This window comes from Kwoniella botswanensis, chromosome 1, assembly GCF_036426115.1.
Source record: "Kwoniella botswanensis chromosome 1, complete sequence".
Taxonomy (NCBI): Eukaryota; Fungi; Basidiomycota; class Tremellomycetes; order Tremellales; family Cryptococcaceae; genus Kwoniella; species Kwoniella botswanensis.
The window spans coordinates 1736477-1756059 of NC_088599.1; the positions used below are offsets into that span (position 1 = coordinate 1736477).

Sequence of the window (19583 nt, forward strand, 5' to 3'; positions counted from 1 at the left end):
ACCACACTGTCAAGGTATACTGGTCAATTTCAGTAGGCAACAAGCATAGCAGTCATATACACGAGGACTAGCCAAGCCAACAGTCTACGATATATTTACGCAAAATCCCATCTGATTATAGAATCTGGGAGAAAGGTCCGATATACCCCATCTCAACTTATCAATCAATTTCACAACGATTACAACCTCAACATAACACACAAGAAATTGATAATCTTACCCCTCACTATAAACCCATCAACTCGTCATGTATCCTCCACCTCCACCACCCCCAGGGAGGTACGGAGGTACATCCTCCTCTTCTCAACGTTTTAAACCTGCGTCATCTGGATCCGAATCATCCTCATCCAGACTTACGACCACCACTGTACTTGATGCTCGATCTCATCCCATAGCGTCATCCCCTCTGGCCTCAACAGTCTTTTCGCACGATTACATAACGGGTGTCTCATCGAGCTCCACTGTGCCCGTTGAAATTGGTCCTACAAGCGATGATATCGACTGGGTTTTCACGCCTCCTGTACTGGTGAAACATGGGATGTTCGCAGGTAGATCTCTGAGGTACAACTTTCTCAGTCTTTTCGTTGCGAATACATAGCTGACTGGTGATCGTGCAGATTCGCTCTGGCAGTAGCTCAGGAGCCAGTGCTGGGCAGGCGAAAGACGGAAAAGGATCGCAGACCCCTTGGTCCAGCACCAATCATACGGTTTCGCGCGATGGAACGTAAAAGACGTAGAAGAGGTAGGGGAAGTGGGAGTGGAAGTGGAAGTGGGAGCGGGAGCGGGACAGGCTCAGAAGAGGAAGTCGATCCGAGGTTCGTTGTGAAATTTCTTAATTGTCGACCTTACATCACCCAGTAAAAATCAAGTGCTTTTTCCGCAAACGTCCCCTTCTACTCGGTTATCAAAGGGGTTCTAGACCCCACTGGCGGTGTTGACTCTTGACCTCACCCTCGGTTCTCTCCGTGTTCATAGTTCAATCGAACCGAGTCATCTGATATGCGCTGCGGAACTCGGTCCTCTTACGGAGGAGCAAGACATACAGAGTATCACCCGGTCCACCTCTGCGCAGACATTTCACCCAAGACCGACATCTCGAACAGCAGCTGAGTATGGTAGTCAAATACCAGCGGGGACGGAGTACGACCATGAAGGCAGCGACGATCAGGATGTACCTATGATCGACACGATGGGTGAACGATTGGAAATCATGCGATCTTCTCCTCCTACCATACCACAAGGTGGATCCTTCGCGAAAGAAAGGGAATCGAATATAAGATCAGGGAGTGGAACACCACATCAGGGTGAGGAGGAGATGGTGGTTGATGATCCCTCTTCCGATGATGAATTGGACGAAGATGAAGATCAACCTATCCCCATGATGGAGTCTGAATTTCCTACAAAGAAGTCGTCCAGCAGGCGGTCAAGTGCAAGATCAACCCCGAAGGCAGGCGGCTCAGCAGCATTCTCACAGGTTGTGAGAAATCTTTATGGTAATTTGCATGTTGCGGGTGTGAGAGTACCTGCTCCAGAAGGTGGAATGGGAACTTGGTTTTTATTCACCGTGAGTATTTTTGTGCGTAAATTTCTGTACTGAGACTCAGCTGATCATCAGGATTACTACACGTAGGATCTCTCTGTTAGACATGAAGGCACTTATTCATTACGATTTCGATGTTTCGACCTCACTGCTATCGCGTCTGATGAGGGGACTCCTGCACCTTGCTTGGTCGAGGCGCAAAGCCAGCCGTTTAGGGTCTATTCACCTAGACAGTGAGTGAATGGTGTCTTGAATCCAGAACGACTGGTAATTATCGCTGACATTACTTTCCTTCTGCTTCTCTTCATTCAGGGTTCCTCCATTACCAAAACCTACTGAACTAGCTGAACATTTCGCCAAGCAGGGTTTCAAGCTGAACACTAGGAAGGTGAGTCATCTGTTCGGAAGCAAAGTGTGCCTTCGTCCACTATGTCGATCATTGCCACCTTTGCACACGTCATCATCAGAGATATCATAGTTGATTACTGATGATTCCATTTTGTTGGGAGAACAGAACGAACGAACAGCGTCATCCCCTCCTCCACCCGCTATACCTCCCCCACCAACATTTTCTGATAAACCCAATAAGAAGCCCGCTACTGTCAAAACGAGAGAAAGACCGGGAGTGAAACCTCTTCAGGAGAGTGATAGTGGCCGCAGCACTTCTGGTGGTCAAGGTGGACTAGCAGGTGGATCGTCGACTGGATCAAGCTTGACGACTATGCATGACTTGTCGGGTGAGAGTGGGAGTATCGTCTTATCTGGATCTGGAGGGTCGGGCTCCATCGGCTTGGCTTCTGGATCGGCCGGATCGGCGGGGAGTATACTTTTGAATCCGATCGACGAGGATAAATAGTATAAAACAGAAAAGATATTTGGAAAGAAGGAAAGATAACAATAGTGAATCACAAGTGCATATCAAAGCATATCATATCAATCACAGTTTTGTATAATCATAAGTAATCATTACCGTAATTGACGTGGAGGGCAGAAAGGTAATTTGTGACCAACGATCAACTTATCTTGTGAATTTCATATTTATGATCTCCAAGTGGTTGACCTGGTTATTCATATATATGTGCACGTAAATAAAATGAAATACACATGTACATACATGGATGATCAGATGTCTCTCATATACGGGTACCGAGGATCCTTAGATCGACAACAAATCTGGAAAATCATGATGGCAAATCTCAGGCGGCGATCCATTATTACTTACTATCTACAGTATCTCACTCAACTCGTACAATTGCTTGGGCTGATAGCCGGCTTCACCGAGTTGTCGTGCTCTCCTCTACATGCAATCGACATACCCAACTGTCAAAAGTCGGTTTTTCACAGATGAGTGGCAGTCGTGATTGAGCATCAGGTCATCGCTTGAATTCTATCAGAGATGAACTAACAATGTGTTTCGGCATCTTCGACTGCGAATCCCATCCGAGAAAAGCGAATCCGAAAGGAACTCGATTCTCACTATCATGTGATTCTAATTGAGGAGATAGATAGATGATCGATAGACGTTTTCAAGGACAGACCTAGGACAAATTAGCGAAAGGGATGGAAAGTGGGGCGAAAGGGGTCAAATACTTCTTGTCTTTTTGATTGTCAGGAGAACAACATCATCGACTGATTGTGTGAATGGGGACAATGAAGATCGTTGAATTAGCTTGTAGCTTTATCGACATCAATTAAGAATTTTGGATAAGGCCTCTACCTCAAATTGGAGCCATTATCCGGGAAAGCCAGATAGAGATCTTTAGGTCAAGAAGGGAACACGAGGCTGAGCCTGATTTGATAAATATCGTAAATATGTATCAATAATTATAGCTGCTTCTTGTCATTTTTCACCAAAGACCATCTCAACCCCTTTCGATATCCTGAAATTGAAATGACATATTGCTGGAGATGGCTGGTGTACGTATGTACAATACTGTATGGCGTGCTTATTGGTGACGTACAGCTTGATAGTCCAACCTTCTTTCCTTCCCTGGACCAGCGACTGCGACTTATTGTCATTACTTTGATCACGGATATAGCATGATCACTCTTAAATAGCAGGATGTCAAGAGCAATGGAGACCCGCCGTACCGCTGATAGTCACAAACCAGTGTGGCACTGGTATCATAAAGAGGGAGATATCTGCCTTAGGTCAACTGATGGAGTTTGGTTCAAAGCTGATAAATGGAGATTAACAAGAGCGAGGTAAGATACGATCATAAGTCTCACCTGCTATGTGCTGATAACTTATGGCATTATATACCATACTGACACAAACACATAGTGAGTTCTTTCAAGGGATGCTAGAAATAGCTTCTCCCCGTCCTACGAGACCTCCACGACGCCCCCCTCACTCGGCCTCTGATGAGATCAATCCTGATACCCGACCAAATTCAGGGAATTGTACGTCCTTAACAATCATCAACACTACAGAAGATACGAAACGGGACCTGGAAGATATATCTTCCGAACCCTTAGACCTCGATATGGATTCAGAGATACTCAATGCTTTCTTGAACCTCATCAACAGCTCTCATCCATACGTTCATCAACTATCTTTCCAGCAATCTAGCGAACTCCTTCGTCAATGCGATAAGCTCATCTGCCGTTCTGATATCTGTAATGCTGTCAAACAGCGCCTATACGAATGGGGAATAACGATGCCATGGGAATTATTAGTATTGGCATCTGAAAGGGATGATGTAAATATGGGGAGGATAGCTTTGAAAAGCATGGATTCAAGTATATTCATCAACGAAATGTCGTGGTACAATTTTCGAGCCAACCCACAAGAAATGGTACCATTGAAATCTAGACCTTTCTGGGAGAGGATGGGGAGGTTGTCCCCTTCGTGGCAAGTTGAATTGATAAAATTAGCATTCGAAGGACCAATTAAAAAAAAAGTCGGCCCGGATCCAGACAAGACACTATACCTAGGACATACGGAACCCCAGACTGTCATGTTACTTCGGAAGGATTGGGATTGTGATAAGGACAGATTTGCACAGAGATTCAATCCGTAGACAGTCTAGTGATAGGAATCTGGTCGTCATTTTTACTTTGGAAATGGCACAGTGAGTTACCGTGTCAGACAACCAAGGTCATGGTGAGTTATCACTCCCTTGCTGATTTGAATACCTCGTAAAGCAGTCTAGGTATAATAAAGAGATGGGCACAATATGGCAAATACTGTATTCATGCGGACCGTGTGCGATATACAAAAGCCTGTACTTTCAAAATGCTAAGAAATTGGCTTTCCTCCATTCACATATTGTTTTCCCCTTATCAAACATCTTATCAGTGAAATGCCATAACGCTTCCCGGTATAAGATGGAACTTACAAGTCCGTTAATACCCCAGAAATATCCATCAACCTATTTGTCTCGTATACCCCAAATAGGTATTCAGAATTACGAGCATTACCGAACCATGCGTATTTCCTATTGGTAAATCAAATGATACCAGCTCGTATCAGCTTCACCGAATACTGTATTACATTTCATCAGAAAGATACTCACACCACCCAATCTTGTTGATCTAGCCATTCCATCGTATCCTGCATGAAGGTACTGACCTCTTCGAGAGATGGATGGGGACCTTCGCCAAATTTCTATATATGCCCCAACCAACTATATTTGAGTGTACTGTGATTGGGGTTCAAGACCGAGAATGACTTACATAACAAGCGAATTCAGATAATACCAAAGGTAATCCGAAATCCTTCTGGAATCCAGCCAAAGTACCTTTAAAATACTCTAGATCTGTTGTGTACAAGTGCGCAGATACGTAATCAGGTTTGTATTGACAACTGCCCCATCCGTCAGAGGCGGAGCCATCAGGACAGATGGATTTGAAGAATTCCTATCGAGTATCAACGAGATTGTTATGACTGATCTTACTTATGCAGAAACATAAGAAGGGAAGGAGAGAAACACTGTATGTATGACAACTTACAAGAAGCCAAGTCTTGTTTGATGCCACTACTGGTAAATGAATCTTGATATCCGGGTATTGCTGGCGAATCTTCACGATTTGTGTTTTCCATCTGATGAAAAGCACAGCACAGCACAGCTTACCTGGCATACAAGTACTGGATTTTCTGTGGATTACTGTACTCACGTCTCGGCAGCCTGAGCAGGCTCCAGGTAAACTGAGACACCCGTAGTCGACTTCAAATCTATATCCAGCAGGATCATAGATTGTATACCATTAGCCTTTGAAAAACCTGTTCTGCTAGAAACAAAATTCCTGACTTACCAGGCTCGTTATATCCCATCAATTCTGTGAAACCCTCTTGAAACGTACCATCATTGTCTAAATACGCAGGACCGAAACTACACATACCATATCAACACCTTAATTAACGAATCTTGGCGCGGTTGCGGTTTTGACATGGGCTGTACAGTACATCATAGGTAGCTTACATCATAGGTACGAACTCCCCGTCGATAGACACTCCATTAGATGTCATTACACCTTGATTCCAGTTTTTGTTCCAATTGAACCACCATGAGACAGCCTAAGTATGGAAAAGAGCTTCAGGTCAGCGAATTGAGTGTCATTCGAGTTTATACGTATGAATTATTCAAGTATACAGTATTACTGTGACTCACAGATTCCGATGTGAAGAATTGAGCGACCGGCGCTGAATCGACCTCTTGGACTGGCCATCCCACTCCTGCCTATCATCGAGAAATGTCAGCTTGGAATACTGTGATTACGAAGTTGAAAGACAGACCTTTCCACTTTTATTCCCGGTAATTGCAGATCCATTTGTAGTCCCGGATGTGGTGGGGGAGACCGTGGGTGAAACGAGATCATTCGAGCTGACTCCAATGGTCGTTGTAGCGGCGCTGTCACTCGTCATCGTGTTATTGAACATAATCGCGGCGGTAGAACTCGGTACAGCATTATAGGTAGAGGAGACAGGTAAATCGGTAGATTCAATAACGTTGTCCGTCAAGGATATTACCTCCGATGTCTGTACCACTGCCAAACCCGTTATCGCTGAGCTAGTAGGAGTGATAGGGGGTTCAGCAACTAGATTGACAACCCCAATGGCGTCTGTCAGGGATGAAGAGGCTTTACATCCTCTTTTAGCCTTACGAGCAGTCGATGCTGGTGTGAGGCACAGGATGGGTAGAAGAGAGATGATCAAGTTGGGGGATAGTCTCATCATAGAGGATGGGCATCAGATATCACAGTCGGTGTTGTTTGAGCTTGTTGGGTCGAAGAAGTTAGACGGAGACGCAAGTGCGTTATCAGTATTTCTGGTAAGTGATGATTCAATTCTATATTTGATGGGATCAAGTGGCATCGCATTCGTTGAAATGGAGATGAAAGGAGGCCAATGCACAATGTGATAGTGGCGTACAAACAAAGGTAACTTTTCATCGCTTCTTTGCATCATCGTATCCTTTGAGGGGTTAATCAAAAGGTATATCTCGTCATTGCCACGGAAGGGGCTGATGCGAGGCTGTGATACCGTTCTGGAACGGTCTTATACAGTAGAATTAGAGTAACCTACAGTAATATCGTCAATCATCATATGTCATATACACAAGTATGGAAATCGTTCCAAGTGGTCATTCGAGAAAGGAGAAAAGTCAGCCGGAGCAATCACTAGTATGCAAGATCAGTCGTGTCCACCATTGACGTATTGCCTTCCTCTAAAAGTTTGTCAGCGAATATGTATTGAATATGTGCCAGAGGCATATGAGTGCTACAATCGACCAGATTGAGATCTTCTGGGCGCAACTCACAGAGGTGTCAATTCCGCGTTCCTATCCATGAGCCTATTGTACTCATGTACACCGTGGAGATGGAATGAATCTCGACAAGCGAGAAACCACGAATGTTTGCTGCAAGGCACATTCAGCAAAAAGGTCTTGAAGAGTATAGTAAATCAGAAGGATTGGATACTTACAAGATATATGGTGTCTCGTCTAGCCACTTCGTGGTTTGACCTAAAATCCGAGGTCAGCATCCAGTTCTATTGTGACCTGTACTAATATAATATCGTTCGCTTACCCATGAAATCGTGGACTTGCTGTTGGCTCTGAGGTCCAGGTACATTAGGGTCAAAACTCTACTTCACGTTAGCTACCGGCAAGCATACCGAACGATCTCAAAAGCAGAAGATCAACTTACCTGCATAGCAAATTCAGTAACGATGATAGGCAATTTGAAGGTATTCCAGTAGTTTTCTATTGTCTTGACGAAAGAGTCGAAAGTCGTGGTATATACGTGTACCGCAAGGTAAGAAGGTTTGGTATGAGGAGGTATGAGGGAAAAGAATTCCTTAAACAGATCGTAAAGAACATTAGCACCCAAATACATACGTTCATATACATACGAAGTCTCATTGCTGGATTGATTGATCGATGAGAAACAGGGCAAGATCTACTCACCTTCAACCAATCCACATTTCCCGCTACTGCTGGTGAGACTAGTTTCTGATCTGGTTCAGTGATCCATTTTGACATCTCGATCCACCTACAACTCCGTATCAGCTACAGGAACCTTTCACTCGTGACAAGAAGACTGACGCAGGGAGGGCATCTCGAGGACTGATTTTTCGAGCAACAGCGGGGTCATTGTGATCTTCGAATGAAGTCCATCACCATCAATTTTAGTTATACAATTACTATAGGTCATTTCGTCTTCACTCACCTGGCTCATTGAAGCCCATTAATAGTTTCCATCCAGGTTGTAACGAGTTACCATCATGGACCAGCTCGGGGGACCAGCTGCACCGGTGTATATACGTCAGAAAGGATAATGCTTTCGCTGTAATTCAGAAATGGAGAAAAATCCTCTTACACCATGGGTAGGAATTCAGCATGTATGTCCAGATCTGGTGATGTCTCCGGCACTAAAGGCCCTTTCCAATGTTTACTCCAATTCCAGTGCCAGGTGAGCTTCTGAAAGCATACAAAATATCAGCCTATCACCTTTGAGATGTGAGACGAGGGTGTGGAAGCTTACAGAGCCTGGCTGGAAGAATTTCGCTATAGGATCTGACGTTTTTTCTTGGATTGGCCAGCTGATGCCAGCCTATCGACGGGTCATGTCAGTCAGCTGAGATGTAATGGAGGAAGATGCAGGCGAAGCGCATTCACTTTGCCCGGGTATTTCTGATCTTCAGTGGTCTGAAACTCTGACATCCTGGACCGAGTGATGATACTCAGTCTGAGTAAAGCTCTGATATGTCAGCTAGTACATGTGATGACATCTACGTTATGTTACCAAGGAAAGGAATGTATTTGTGACTCACTTATTCCAAGCTAGAAGTGGTATGCAAGCAACGTCCAGAAGTATGACATATACTGGGGTTTCAACCCTCTTTTCATGTAAAGCAAAGGTCAGAGAAAAACCTATCCAGCAATTGTGAGATGAGAGGCGATGACAAAGGAGGTTGAGGCTGCTGACGTCCTGAAAGCGTTGAGTTGTGTGTGTAGTTGTTCTGGAGAATTCGAATTGTCAGTTCGTGGGTACTCCTTTGCTTCTCTGAGTTTCTTCCGCACTCCCTCCCTGGGGGTTATTCCTGAGTCCTATGAGAGCGAATGGGGTGGTAAAATCGATGCATCTCTTGCTATTGTATCGGTGGTATCGACATTGATCAACGACGCTGTGACGGTGCTGGACCATGACTTTACGGTTGATGCGGAGACTCCGCATCGCATTTTCGGTGAGTCCCGCCGGTTATATGGTAGTGCTGCGTGTCGAGTGGGTTCTGTCGTATGTGCACTGACGTTGTTGGCTGTTTGCTCATGATAGCAGCCACCACACCATTGATGACGTCGAGCACCTTTCACATAGCATCAACATCATAACAACGTGAGAGCAAATCAGCTTGCTCATCATAACGACACCAACATACTCATTGCTGCAGAGCGAGCCGTGACCGACTAGACCGGAGAGGGTTATTGCAGGACAACCTCAATCGTCCCTTTCAACGCGTTATATTACCTTGAACCCCTATAGCTCAAACAACATTCAACTACATAAATCAGATAAAGGAGGATATCTGTCAGACATCACTGATTCAGGATCTTATGGATTAAATCCTCCAAGGTGAGCTCCTGTCAATTGTTAGTCTATGCAAGATGATCTTGCAGTGGCGATATCTCACGTCAAGCTGGTTTTAGCAGTGGTTAGCATGATGCTGATGATCAGGTTCATCGAATAACAGCCCGACGCATCGTGATGGTTTCCCCTTCTTCCTTCGACCATGAACAATCTACTTCGCCTCCTCCATCCATTCACACACCTCTGACCGCGAAATCTGCTCACCCACAAGCATCATCTTCCACTTATCCCAGCCCTCCCACTTATTCCATCAATCCGAGCCCACAAAGATCATCTCTACCTGCACCTCCTCCATCAGATCGTCAAATCGCATCGAAGGGCCGATCTTCGCATCATCAAAATGGCGGAAACAAACTCATGAAAAGTCTGCGTAAGGGTAAAGAGCGAGAGAGGAATCATCAGACTGCAAGTACGGGAGATATAGAGGAGGATTGGACGTTGGAAGGTATACCTCCTCCGTCATCTTATCATGGTATAAATGGTGCAGGAACAAGAGCAAGCTCGGAGACTACCCAGACAACGGAGAGCGAACCGAGATCGCGTAGGGAGCATCATGAGACATTGGAGGGGGAGAAGAAAGAGAAGAAAACTAAAGGTCGTGGTATAGTCAAGAAAACATCTAGGTTATTTGCGAGAGATAAGGATAAAGAGAAAGAGAGATCACCTGAATACGACCATCACCACCAACAGCTATCTTCTACCCCATCTTCTCTGAACCCTGTACCAGCAAGTAGACAAACTTCTTATTCCTCTGCCCATTCCGGTGATTCCCAACATACTACCGGCACCACGAATTCATCCAGAAATGTCAATCACTTCCCTACACTCACTCGACCAGTCTCAAATCAATCTCGATCAAGAGTGGCGAGAGAGAATCAATCACACTCTCGTAGGGGTTCGCACGATTCCACAGCTTCCTCTTGGAGAGGCAGATCATCAAGGCCCGGCTCTTCTCCGCATGAATTCCCTCCTCCACCTAACGATGTCGGGGTGCCGATACCTTCAAGACAAGGATCCAATCTCAGTGCGTCTGTGCCGGGCTTATCAAGAAACTCATTACCTCAACCTGGCCCTGCCTCGACGAGCTCAGCGCAGCCACCTTCATCAAGAAGTCCTGAAAATTTCCCTTCAAGAATGTCGACCTGGTTCTCACATCTTTTACCTTCCGGCTCGAATACGACGATCCAGGAAGGGTCGTCACCGCCACCTATCGACTCTCCACCTCCATTACCCCCCTCACCTCTCCGAAAGCCTCCTTCGGCAGCAGCGAGCTTCCTCAACGCTGCTAGACAACGGGCAGTTGATGGTGTGAGGCATCTACTGGATACAGAAGCTCAGCCCGACAAATGTCAAGATACAATCTGGGTGATGGGTGTAGGACATTCTGGCTGGCGACCTTCGACTCCAAGCCGATCACCCAATTCTGTCAACTTACCCGATTTACCTGATACTTCCGCAGGAATAGAGGAACGGAGAGGATCAGGTGATTCTGTCAACAAACCTTCTCCACCTGCCAAGAATGATTCCGGAGCATTGCGACCATCGGCTTGGTCGAGAAAGCAGAAAGATCAACCGTACAATAGTACAGGAAACATATCTTCTACTCCCCCGCAATCGAAAGGGTTTTCGAATTTGTTTACAGCTTCGACACTATCTTTGGCTTTACCGGCTTCTATGACTAGCGGATCACCGAGTAAAGAAGGGGGACCGAGTGCTACGGATAGTCCAGGTAAAGCAAAGAAGGATAAGAAAGAGAAGGAAGTCTTGAAGTGGCCTGACCAGTGTAAGCTACCCAGTCAACGTAGTTCATACGGCCAATCTAGCTGACCATCTGTTGTTTCATCTTAGTTTATGACGATTTCAAATCCGTTGTGTGGTGTACTTATCGATCACAATATGCTCCAATCCTATCCCTACCTAACAACTTACTTACACCCTCTCCTGAAGCTTATTACTCAGCTTTCGGTCCTCCTGCTGATCTATCGGCGGAACCCAGTACATCCGGCCTAGCTTCCAGTACAGCTGGTGGTCTCTCTACTAGACCATCGGGGACAGGATGGAGTTGGAGTCGCTCAGAGGGTGGACTCACAAGTGATGCAGGATGGGGTTGTATGTTGAGGACTGGACAGAGTATGTTGGCCAATGCGCTCATACATCTTCATCTGGGTCGAGGTGAGTCGTCAGCTTTTGGACAATTGATGATCCCATTACCGAAGCTGACTTGAAATATACTGCGTTGTTTTACAGAATGGAGGTTACCACCGAAACCTTCTTTTCCACCTACCACCTCATCGAACCTGACGGAGTTGTCGCGATACGCAGAATATGTAAAGATTCTATCGTGGTTTCTCGATGATCCATCTCCACTTTGTCCATTCAGTGTACATAGGATGGCTTTGATAGGTAAAGAGTTGGGTAAAGAAGTTGGAGAATGGTTTGGACCTAGTACTGCTGCTGGAGCTCTAAAGTGAGTGATCCTTCATTCACCTATCATCTGCTCACCTCCCGCCGTTACGAATGATAAGCCACGCGGTATACAAGTTCAAGGTTTCGTCAATACGTATGCTAACGGTGCTTGCTACCCTGGTAGGACCCTTACCAATTCCTTCGCACCTTGTGGATTAGCGGTATCAACCGCCACGGATAGTATAGTATACAAGTCTGAAGTCTATCAAGCTTCGAATCTGCCCTCCACAGGATGGGATATCAAGTCCAATAATACTTCATCTGACACAGATACACCAACACAGAGAAGATCGTCTGCGTCAACAGGAAAAAGTGCGAATGTCTGGGGTGATAAAGCTGTTCTTATACTGGTTGGTATACGACTAGGGTTGGATGGCGTGAACCCAATCTACTATGAGAGCATCAAGGTGAGTGAACCTCTGTTCCCTCTCTATTTAAGCGTCGCCTATCACTCACCCATCAGTGCCGAGCCGATTGATCACTGACAGTCGCTGATTGAACATTACAACCATTCAGACGCTCTTCACATTCCCTCAATCAGTTGGTATCGCAGGCGGTCGACCTTCCTCTTCATACTATTTTGTCGGTTCCCAAGCCAACTCGCTATTCTACCTTGATCCGCACTTCACCCGTCCAGCTATCCCCTTAGAAATCCCCCCTGCCCCTACTTCTATATCCACCTCAACATCAATGTCCAATCTGAGCAAACCCGAAGAAGAGGAACCGGTAGTTGTAGATCCTTCGGAAGGTGTACCTACCACCGAAGAAGTGAAGTACAAGCTTGATGTAGTGAATGTCGACGATATATCAAGCGGCGACGAATCCAGCGATAGTGACGTCTCTTCATCACCTTCGGCCAGGGTACGAAAGGCCAAGCGAACTTCGAAGCAAGCTAAGAGATTGTCGGCGAAGGGTACTACACCCCCTAGACCGAAATCTACCCATCCTCAATCCCAGAATAATGATAGACCATCCGAGATACCTGCCTCTCTACCACCACAAGAGCAAGTACCTAGCCATCACCCTCTCGATGAGTTACCTGTTAATGCGGAGATACGGTGGTGGGTCAATGCGTACCCTGAACAAGCGTTACGTACCTTCCATTGTGAGAAAGTCAAGAAGATGCCGCTTAGTGGGCTGGATCCTAGTATGTTGTTAGGTTTCTTGGTAAGGAATGAGAGTGATTGGGAGGATTTCGTGGACAGGGCTAGTAAGGTAAGTTGAAAAATCACACAACTCGATATTCGAGCAGCAATAACTATTTCTCATAGCCTTTAGAAATGATACTAATCGTTGTACTGTACCCTATAGCTGCCCCAGAAAATCTTCACTGTACAAGATGAACCGCCGTCATGGGATGTAGATTCCGATGCTGGACTAGAATCAGTCTCGGAACCTGATGAACCGAGTTTGGACGATGAAGAGATTGAGGGTGTACCGATCAGCTCTCATCGACAACCGATCTCATCTCCTGGCGTGGAAAACGAGGAGGTTGTACTTTCGAGAAATACAACTGCAAAAGCTGTGGATATAATCAATCATAGCACGAAGGGCATGAGAATAGGTGATGACGAGGAGGAGGAGGAGGAAGATTGGACGTTGGGTGGGACACCATTGAGTCAGAAACCGATATTGATTGAGAGGCTTACACCGACAACTGCGACTTCAAGGCAGGGGAGTTGGCCAAAGCCTTCCAAGCAAGAGCAAGAGCAAGAGAGTGTACCTGAAGAACAGATACTATTCCCTCGGAAGAAAGAAGAACCTTCTTCAATCAAACCCTCTTTGAGGGAAAGCAATGATAACGATGATGACAATGTCGATATGACGATCAAGCGTAAACGACCTCTTTTACAAGAACAGAGGATGAGGACTGAAAGTTGGGTTGACCCTTCGCCTGTAAGAGGGGAAGCTCCCAATGGAGATAGTTTGTTATAACTTAGTTTAGTACAATAGATATTTGTGGCATTGGTTTGTGATTCATGATGTATGATTGTATGTAAAATGATCATCTATCTACCTATCATATATGATCACAGTAATGTATTTTGATGACTTCGTATGAGGGTAAACACCATCAGCCGATGATAGATCAGTTCATATCTCGTACTGTGCATACAGTACTACACGATGGGCGGGAGAGGAAGTGTGATTCCAAAGCTTTGTTCACCGCCATTCCCATCAGTATTGTATGTCATCGACAACGCACGGATCGAGGATACTGGACCTGATCTTGAAGTCATCTCGATGTATCTATTGTGTCGCTTTGTTTCCTTTTGTCATCTCAATCTTCATCTCGCATACCTATCCACTCAGCTCGATGTCCACGAGTCCTTTTACAACTTGGGTTCTACCAAGAGAAGACCGACGGATCATCCCAACTCCGACAGACCAGAGAAGACTCACAGACCTGACAAAAATCCGCCTGATTCCCTCAATTCACATTCACCTTCCGATCCTCATCGTTCACCCAAATGGCACCCATATCATTCGGATGGTGATGTAATACTGCGAGCGAACGATGGGACTCTGTTCGGGGCGGATAGCTGGAGACTTGCTAAAGCGAGGTGCGTACTGTTCCTCCTCTTACTCTCACTCTCATCCCTGGATATGATGAGCTGACATCTGCGTATACCGAAGTGACGTATTCAAGGATATGATCAATATTCTCAACCCGAATCATTCAGATGTCCTACAGCCTCAAGATGGCTAAACCAAGACCAACCTATCGATATGGAAGCGACGCCTTTCATACTCGAGACTTTCCTCAACCTGATCAACGTATCTATCCCATTCTTGCCCGACGTACTATCTTTCGCCCAGGTCAGAGCTCTTCATTGGTTATGCGACAAGTTCATCGTGACGTATAACATCAAATACCAAGTGGATCATGGACTAGATCTGGCCGGAGTACATGATCCGTGGGATTTACTGGTATTTGCATGTGGGAGAGATGATGTACAGTTGGGAAGGAAAGCTTTGACACATATGGGTCCAGAGGGATTTACTAAAGTATACTTCAATCCTTCCATGAACGATAAAGGCTCGAAAGAAGAAACACCTCTGAAATATAAACCATTCTGGACGAGGCTTCACCTTCTTTCACCATCTTGGCAAAATGCCTTACTTTCCAAAATTTTCTCTCAACCGACTTTCACTCCAACTACGAACGCCACGACGGCATCCACCACTGGAACCAGTGGGAAGAATGGATTGAAGGACAGGATACAACGTAAACCCTCGGGTAGGTCGGTAGAAGGACAATCGGGAACATATATGATGGTCATCGGATCCTGGGATGCAGTAGTCAGCGGCTTTAACCCTCCATGACAAGTAAGCTGGTGAGAAGTAGAAGCGGAGAATGAAATTGGCAGTGTTGCGGTAACACCAGTCCCTCGCTAAGTAAAAGGCAGGAAGAAGGAAGAAGTGAAACTGATCCTTCCCATGATGGGCCAGATATCATATGTGTTATTATTAAAACGTACGATCAACTTTTAGTTAAACATTCCTCATATATGCAGATTAATGCAGTCAGTCCATACAATGTATATGTACTGTGAACATTGAGGAATCTGAAGTGCCAAAAGTAGATGGTCAATGTGAGTGCGAGCGCAGAGCATACAGGCTGCAAGAGGTGATTCATTTCGCACAGACAGTCCTTCCTTCCTCGTGTACTTCGAAGTCAGAACTGTATAGTAGTCATACAGAGAAACTGTAGGAGTGCAACTCAATTCTTTCCTCCTCCTTCCTATCCCCAATTATTCCTTCTAGTTCTAAAGAACCTTTGTATGCCGTCAAACATGCTATGATCTGAAACCAGCAATTTGAAGGGTCCCTTCTCAGTCGGCGAAGATTCTGCATCCTACAAACAAAAAGGACAACTATGGCTGCAGAAGCTCAACACCCAATGCCACCTCCTCGACCGCAATCCAATTGGAGGAGATCGAGAAAAATTACATTTGCTGGCATGCTCGAAATCCCACAGCCCTGTACAAATCCAAAAATGAGAATAACAAGGATGACATCAGCCGAGATGATGATCAGAAACCGATAGATATGGAAACCTCTTCTCAAGTACTCGACATCTTCCTCAACATTGTCAGCGTATCTGAACCTACCCTACAAGCAATATCATTCCAAACTGCTTCAAGATTGTTGAAACTTCTGGAGAAATTCGAGTGTAGCGTGAAGATGGTCAATCCGGTTAGAGAAAGAATCGATAAAGCAGGATCAGACGATTCATGGGATTTGTTAGTCCACGCATCGAGACGAGATGATCTAAATTAGCTAAGACAGCTTCAAAAAACATAGGATCCAGGAGATTTACCAAAGTGAACAACGCACAAACCTACGTACCGTATCGAGAGCAATATATCATTTTGGGTAAGAATGGAGATGTTACCTTCCAATTGGCAATGCGAGATGCTCTCGTTAGCGCTATCAGATCCTGTGCGAGCTCAAGTCAATTTTGAGCATCTTGAATCATGGCAAGATGGGCAATTCGATCCTGTTCGGGATAGTTCAGCTAATGCAGATGGGGTTTTCTTGTGTGTAGATTGGAGGCAAGTCGTTCATTGCTTCAATCCATGATCATAGGTAAGTCATTCATGTACTACTGTAGACTTTCCAAACCTTCTGATTAAAGTCCTTTTCCTGCTGACGACAGCTCATCATAAGTTTCGATGGACTTATGAAGTCCCATTCCTCATTTTAGTCTTCGCCTTGTTAAATTCAGTGGCGAGTTAAGCTGAGCTCAGGGCAATATCCCAGAGGAATATGTATGATTAACATATATTGCGATGCAGTACTGTACATGTACCAACAATATGGATCTTGCTCCATCATCATCTTCATCCCGTCATCGCAAACAGCTGAAACCCTAGAGTATCATGACACCATGACCTATTCGCGACCATCACCAATCATCTTCATTAAACCCATCCCACAATCCCCCGAAATCCCCTTCTACCAAAGGAAACACGTTTTCAGTTTGCGCTTCCATGACCCACTTGGTATATTGTCTGCCTTTCTTGGAGGTGAACTCCCGCAAGACGGCATGTTCGACGGTACCTTTTGTCGGTCTTGACAGTGCCGTCGAAAGGATCTTCAAGCCCCAATTAGGTGCAAGGCTTTGGATGCTCGTCCAAAATGAGCTGGCGGAATTGACATCGCCTCGCAAGAACGTGGTCCAGCTCATACTCTGCAAAGCTGCTTGACCTATCGGCCTATCGTTTCTGTGAGCAGCCCATCGGAGTAGCTTCCAAGGCTGATCCTGACCCAGATCCAATAATCGCTGTCTAATCGGTCCAACGATATCTGTTAGAACATCGAATTGATGGCACAGAGTAAGAAGGTCCGCAGTATCGTCAAAGTCAGAAGGAGGTGTATGTGGTTTTGACACGATAATTGCGTCGATGAAGTGCTCGAGGACGGCGGAGCGTGCATCTATGTCGATAGGTTCCCGGCTGCCGAATATGTTGGTGGAGTTTTTGGTAGTGGTAGGATGGTCATTTGGGTGTGATGTGGAGAGGTCGAACATGTCCTGGAACATGGTGCTGGTCACCGGATCGATCACATCCACTTAGCTAGGCTGTTCAAGTCGTCGTGGGTGAATCACTTACCTGGCTCTAGTCAAGCATCTTACGTCAACGCCGAATGACATCCCCTCATTCGATGCTAAAGTGACTTTATCGCCATTCTCATGGTGATGAATCGGGTGCATTTTCACTTCCTCAGGATCTTTTGTCCAATCTAAACCGACATTGTCTGTCATGCTTGCTGCACGTACTATACGATGTAGTAGTATGGGATGTAGACCGGTCAAGTCGATGATGGCGGCTTCACTTGAAAACGAATGAAACCTGGAGCGAACAGACAGCAGTTTATGACAGTCCTTTTCGATAGGGATCCGAACTTCAACCTGGGCCTGGTCATCCGAGCACCACAATGCTTCTTAGAAAGTACGTACTCCTCTGTCATGGACCTTACACGACTCGGAAGGGTAATCAAGAAAAGTAGAATGTGAATCTTAGACGACAGAACCCAGGTTTCAACTTGTTGTCATACCTGACCTTGTTTTGTGGGGCGTGATCATAAGGAACAGTCTGACAGGTGCGACCTTTGGATGCCAAAGAGTCATCTTTAAAACGTTGATACTGTGATCGGCATCATACTGAAATCTGGCAATCTTTGATCGCCCCGCGACTGACATCGCAATATATCTCATGCGTTAGAACACAAGGTTAGGACTTGGAAACTTCATACATATATAAGTAGACGTGTGGAACAGCGAACTGTCAAGCATGAGAAGCGTCACATTAGTATCTATATAGCAACCAGTATTATGGCACTCTCTTGACTTATAATACAACCAGAATCAGAAAGGACCCTCATGTTTCGGATCGAAATCCTCTGCTAGACATTCCCAGGCTTCTGTGACCTCCGACGTGAACTTTCGAGACTTGATGTCGAATGATGGCTGACTGATCGCTCTTCGCCATATATCAGCCTGCCAATCGTCTGGGAGAGACCTCATCTTCCCTATGAGACTCAGACCATCGTCTCCATCTGGAACAGGAACAAACCCATAGGAATCGACTTCCCAGCTGAAAATCCTCGCCGTCATTTTTGCCAGTGCCTTCCGAGCCAGATACTTATCGTTTTTTCCTCCAGCAACTATGTGCAAGTCGCACTGTTTCTCCTGCTTAAGGCGCCCATGAGCATCTGTAATCACCACCACTTGTCCCATATGATCTTTGACCAGCTCTTTGAACCGATGATCTACATCGAACTGATCACAAAGCTCATAGAGTGACTTGGAGTTCTCGTAGGTACTAGATGGAGGAGCAGGATTGGCTTGATTCGAGAGGTCGAGGAAGTGACTGGAGACTTCTGATGTCGTCGATGTCGATGGGTCTTGATGAGTCGTTGAGTCTCCGGATGGAGACAAGGGTTTCTGAGGTAACAACCGGCGAAGAGATTTCCAGCATATCCGCGAAGACTTTGCTGATGAACGGTTTGATTAGCCGGTCGACAGAGGTATACGAGAAAACGTAGACAACGTAGAGCACACATTTCCCCTTGGCCAGTCGCCAGGACTCAGCTCTCAATATTACGCCATCATTAGATTTGGTCTCTATATCGCCGTGTCCATGATACCTATGCACCTTGACCGTTGATTCTGCCGTTGCTGATGTCGTTCAGATTGAGATGGACATTCTGCTCCTTGAAAGTGAGAATCCGTACGGCAATGGTATCGGATGTCAGAAGCATCGAGGAGTTTCACATCTTGAACGGGTGAGTTTATCGCCCATGCTTATTGTACGGTAAGACCAACAGCGTGATAGCGCCTTTTGATGCTTCACTTCACCTTTTGTATTTTGACCCCTCTTTGTTATCTGGACGGACAACTCCGACCACCCTCGATGGTCTGAAACGGAGAGCTCCTACTCACACCCATTGGGGGAGCCAGACATGTTGTTGCAACTCT

The 19583-nt window shown here is 45.7% G+C and overlaps 10 protein-coding genes across 10 annotated transcripts; 6 read left to right on the plus strand and 4 right to left on the minus strand.

The window, feature by feature from the left end:
• Positions 1 to 247: 247 nt before the first annotated feature.
• L199_000670 (uncharacterized protein) lies at positions 248 to 2396 on the plus strand (the record flags this gene model as incomplete). The annotated part of the gene is made up of 6 exons (XM_064886434.1): positions 248 to 561; positions 618 to 815; positions 976 to 1564; positions 1631 to 1773; positions 1853 to 1928; positions 2055 to 2396. The coding sequence occupies 6 exons, from the start codon at positions 248 to 250 to the stop codon at positions 2394 to 2396; spliced, it is 1662 nt and encodes a 553-aa protein (XP_064742506.1).
• A 1444-nt stretch (positions 2397 to 3840) lies between these two features.
• Positions 3841 to 4563, plus strand: L199_000671 (uncharacterized protein; the record flags this gene model as incomplete). Its single annotated transcript, XM_064886435.1, has 1 exon — positions 3841 to 4563. The coding sequence occupies one exon, from the start codon at positions 3841 to 3843 to the stop codon at positions 4561 to 4563; it is 723 nt and encodes a 240-aa protein (XP_064742507.1).
• A 218-nt stretch (positions 4564 to 4781) lies between these two features.
• On the minus strand, positions 4782 to 6716 carry L199_000672 (uncharacterized protein; the record flags this gene model as incomplete). Its single annotated transcript, XM_064886436.1, has 10 exons — positions 4782 to 4821; positions 4882 to 4980; positions 5059 to 5150; positions 5219 to 5401; positions 5495 to 5585; positions 5660 to 5717; positions 5798 to 5874; positions 5965 to 6059; positions 6154 to 6222; positions 6279 to 6716. The coding sequence occupies 10 exons, from the start codon at positions 6714 to 6716 to the stop codon at positions 4782 to 4784; spliced, it is 1242 nt and encodes a 413-aa protein (XP_064742508.1).
• A 459-nt stretch (positions 6717 to 7175) lies between these two features.
• On the minus strand, positions 7176 to 8706 carry L199_000673 (uncharacterized protein; the record flags this gene model as incomplete). The annotated part of the gene is made up of 11 exons (XM_064886437.1): positions 7176 to 7209; positions 7303 to 7401; positions 7467 to 7506; positions 7571 to 7628; positions 7691 to 7840; positions 7951 to 8035; positions 8089 to 8143; positions 8213 to 8289; positions 8363 to 8463; positions 8528 to 8596; positions 8662 to 8706. The coding sequence occupies 11 exons, from the start codon at positions 8704 to 8706 to the stop codon at positions 7176 to 7178; spliced, it is 813 nt and encodes a 270-aa protein (XP_064742509.1).
• A 1042-nt stretch (positions 8707 to 9748) lies between these two features.
• Positions 9749 to 14032, plus strand: L199_000674 (uncharacterized protein; the record flags this gene model as incomplete). Its single annotated transcript, XM_064886438.1, has 6 exons — positions 9749 to 11414; positions 11480 to 11803; positions 11879 to 12098; positions 12222 to 12504; positions 12614 to 13312; positions 13409 to 14032. The coding sequence occupies 6 exons, from the start codon at positions 9749 to 9751 to the stop codon at positions 14030 to 14032; spliced, it is 3816 nt and encodes a 1271-aa protein (XP_064742510.1).
• A 309-nt stretch (positions 14033 to 14341) lies between these two features.
• Positions 14342 to 14807, plus strand: L199_000675 (uncharacterized protein; the record flags this gene model as incomplete). Its single annotated transcript, XM_064886439.1, has 2 exons — positions 14342 to 14661; positions 14735 to 14807. The coding sequence occupies 2 exons, from the start codon at positions 14342 to 14344 to the stop codon at positions 14805 to 14807; spliced, it is 393 nt and encodes a 130-aa protein (XP_064742511.1).
• A 275-nt stretch (positions 14808 to 15082) lies between these two features.
• L199_000676 (uncharacterized protein) lies at positions 15083 to 15424 on the plus strand (the record flags this gene model as incomplete). Its single annotated transcript, XM_064886440.1, has 1 exon — positions 15083 to 15424. One exon carries the CDS (start codon positions 15083 to 15085, stop codon positions 15422 to 15424), a length of 342 nt encoding a protein of 113 aa, XP_064742512.1.
• Positions 15425 to 16150: 726 nt separating this feature from the next.
• L199_000677 (uncharacterized protein) lies at positions 16151 to 16381 on the plus strand (the record flags this gene model as incomplete). Its single annotated transcript, XM_064886441.1, has 1 exon — positions 16151 to 16381. The coding sequence occupies one exon, from the start codon at positions 16151 to 16153 to the stop codon at positions 16379 to 16381; it is 231 nt and encodes a 76-aa protein (XP_064742513.1).
• A 628-nt stretch (positions 16382 to 17009) lies between these two features.
• Positions 17010 to 17867, minus strand: L199_000678 (uncharacterized protein; the record flags this gene model as incomplete). Its single annotated transcript, XM_064886442.1, has 2 exons — positions 17010 to 17649; positions 17716 to 17867. 2 exons carry the CDS (start codon positions 17865 to 17867, stop codon positions 17010 to 17012), a joined length of 792 nt encoding a protein of 263 aa, XP_064742514.1.
• Positions 17868 to 18470: 603 nt separating this feature from the next.
• On the minus strand, positions 18471 to 18719 carry L199_000679 (uncharacterized protein; the record flags this gene model as incomplete). Its single annotated transcript, XM_064886443.1, has 1 exon — positions 18471 to 18719. The coding sequence occupies one exon, from the start codon at positions 18717 to 18719 to the stop codon at positions 18471 to 18473; it is 249 nt and encodes an 82-aa protein (XP_064742515.1).
• Between the last annotated feature and the right edge of the window lie 864 nt (positions 18720 to 19583).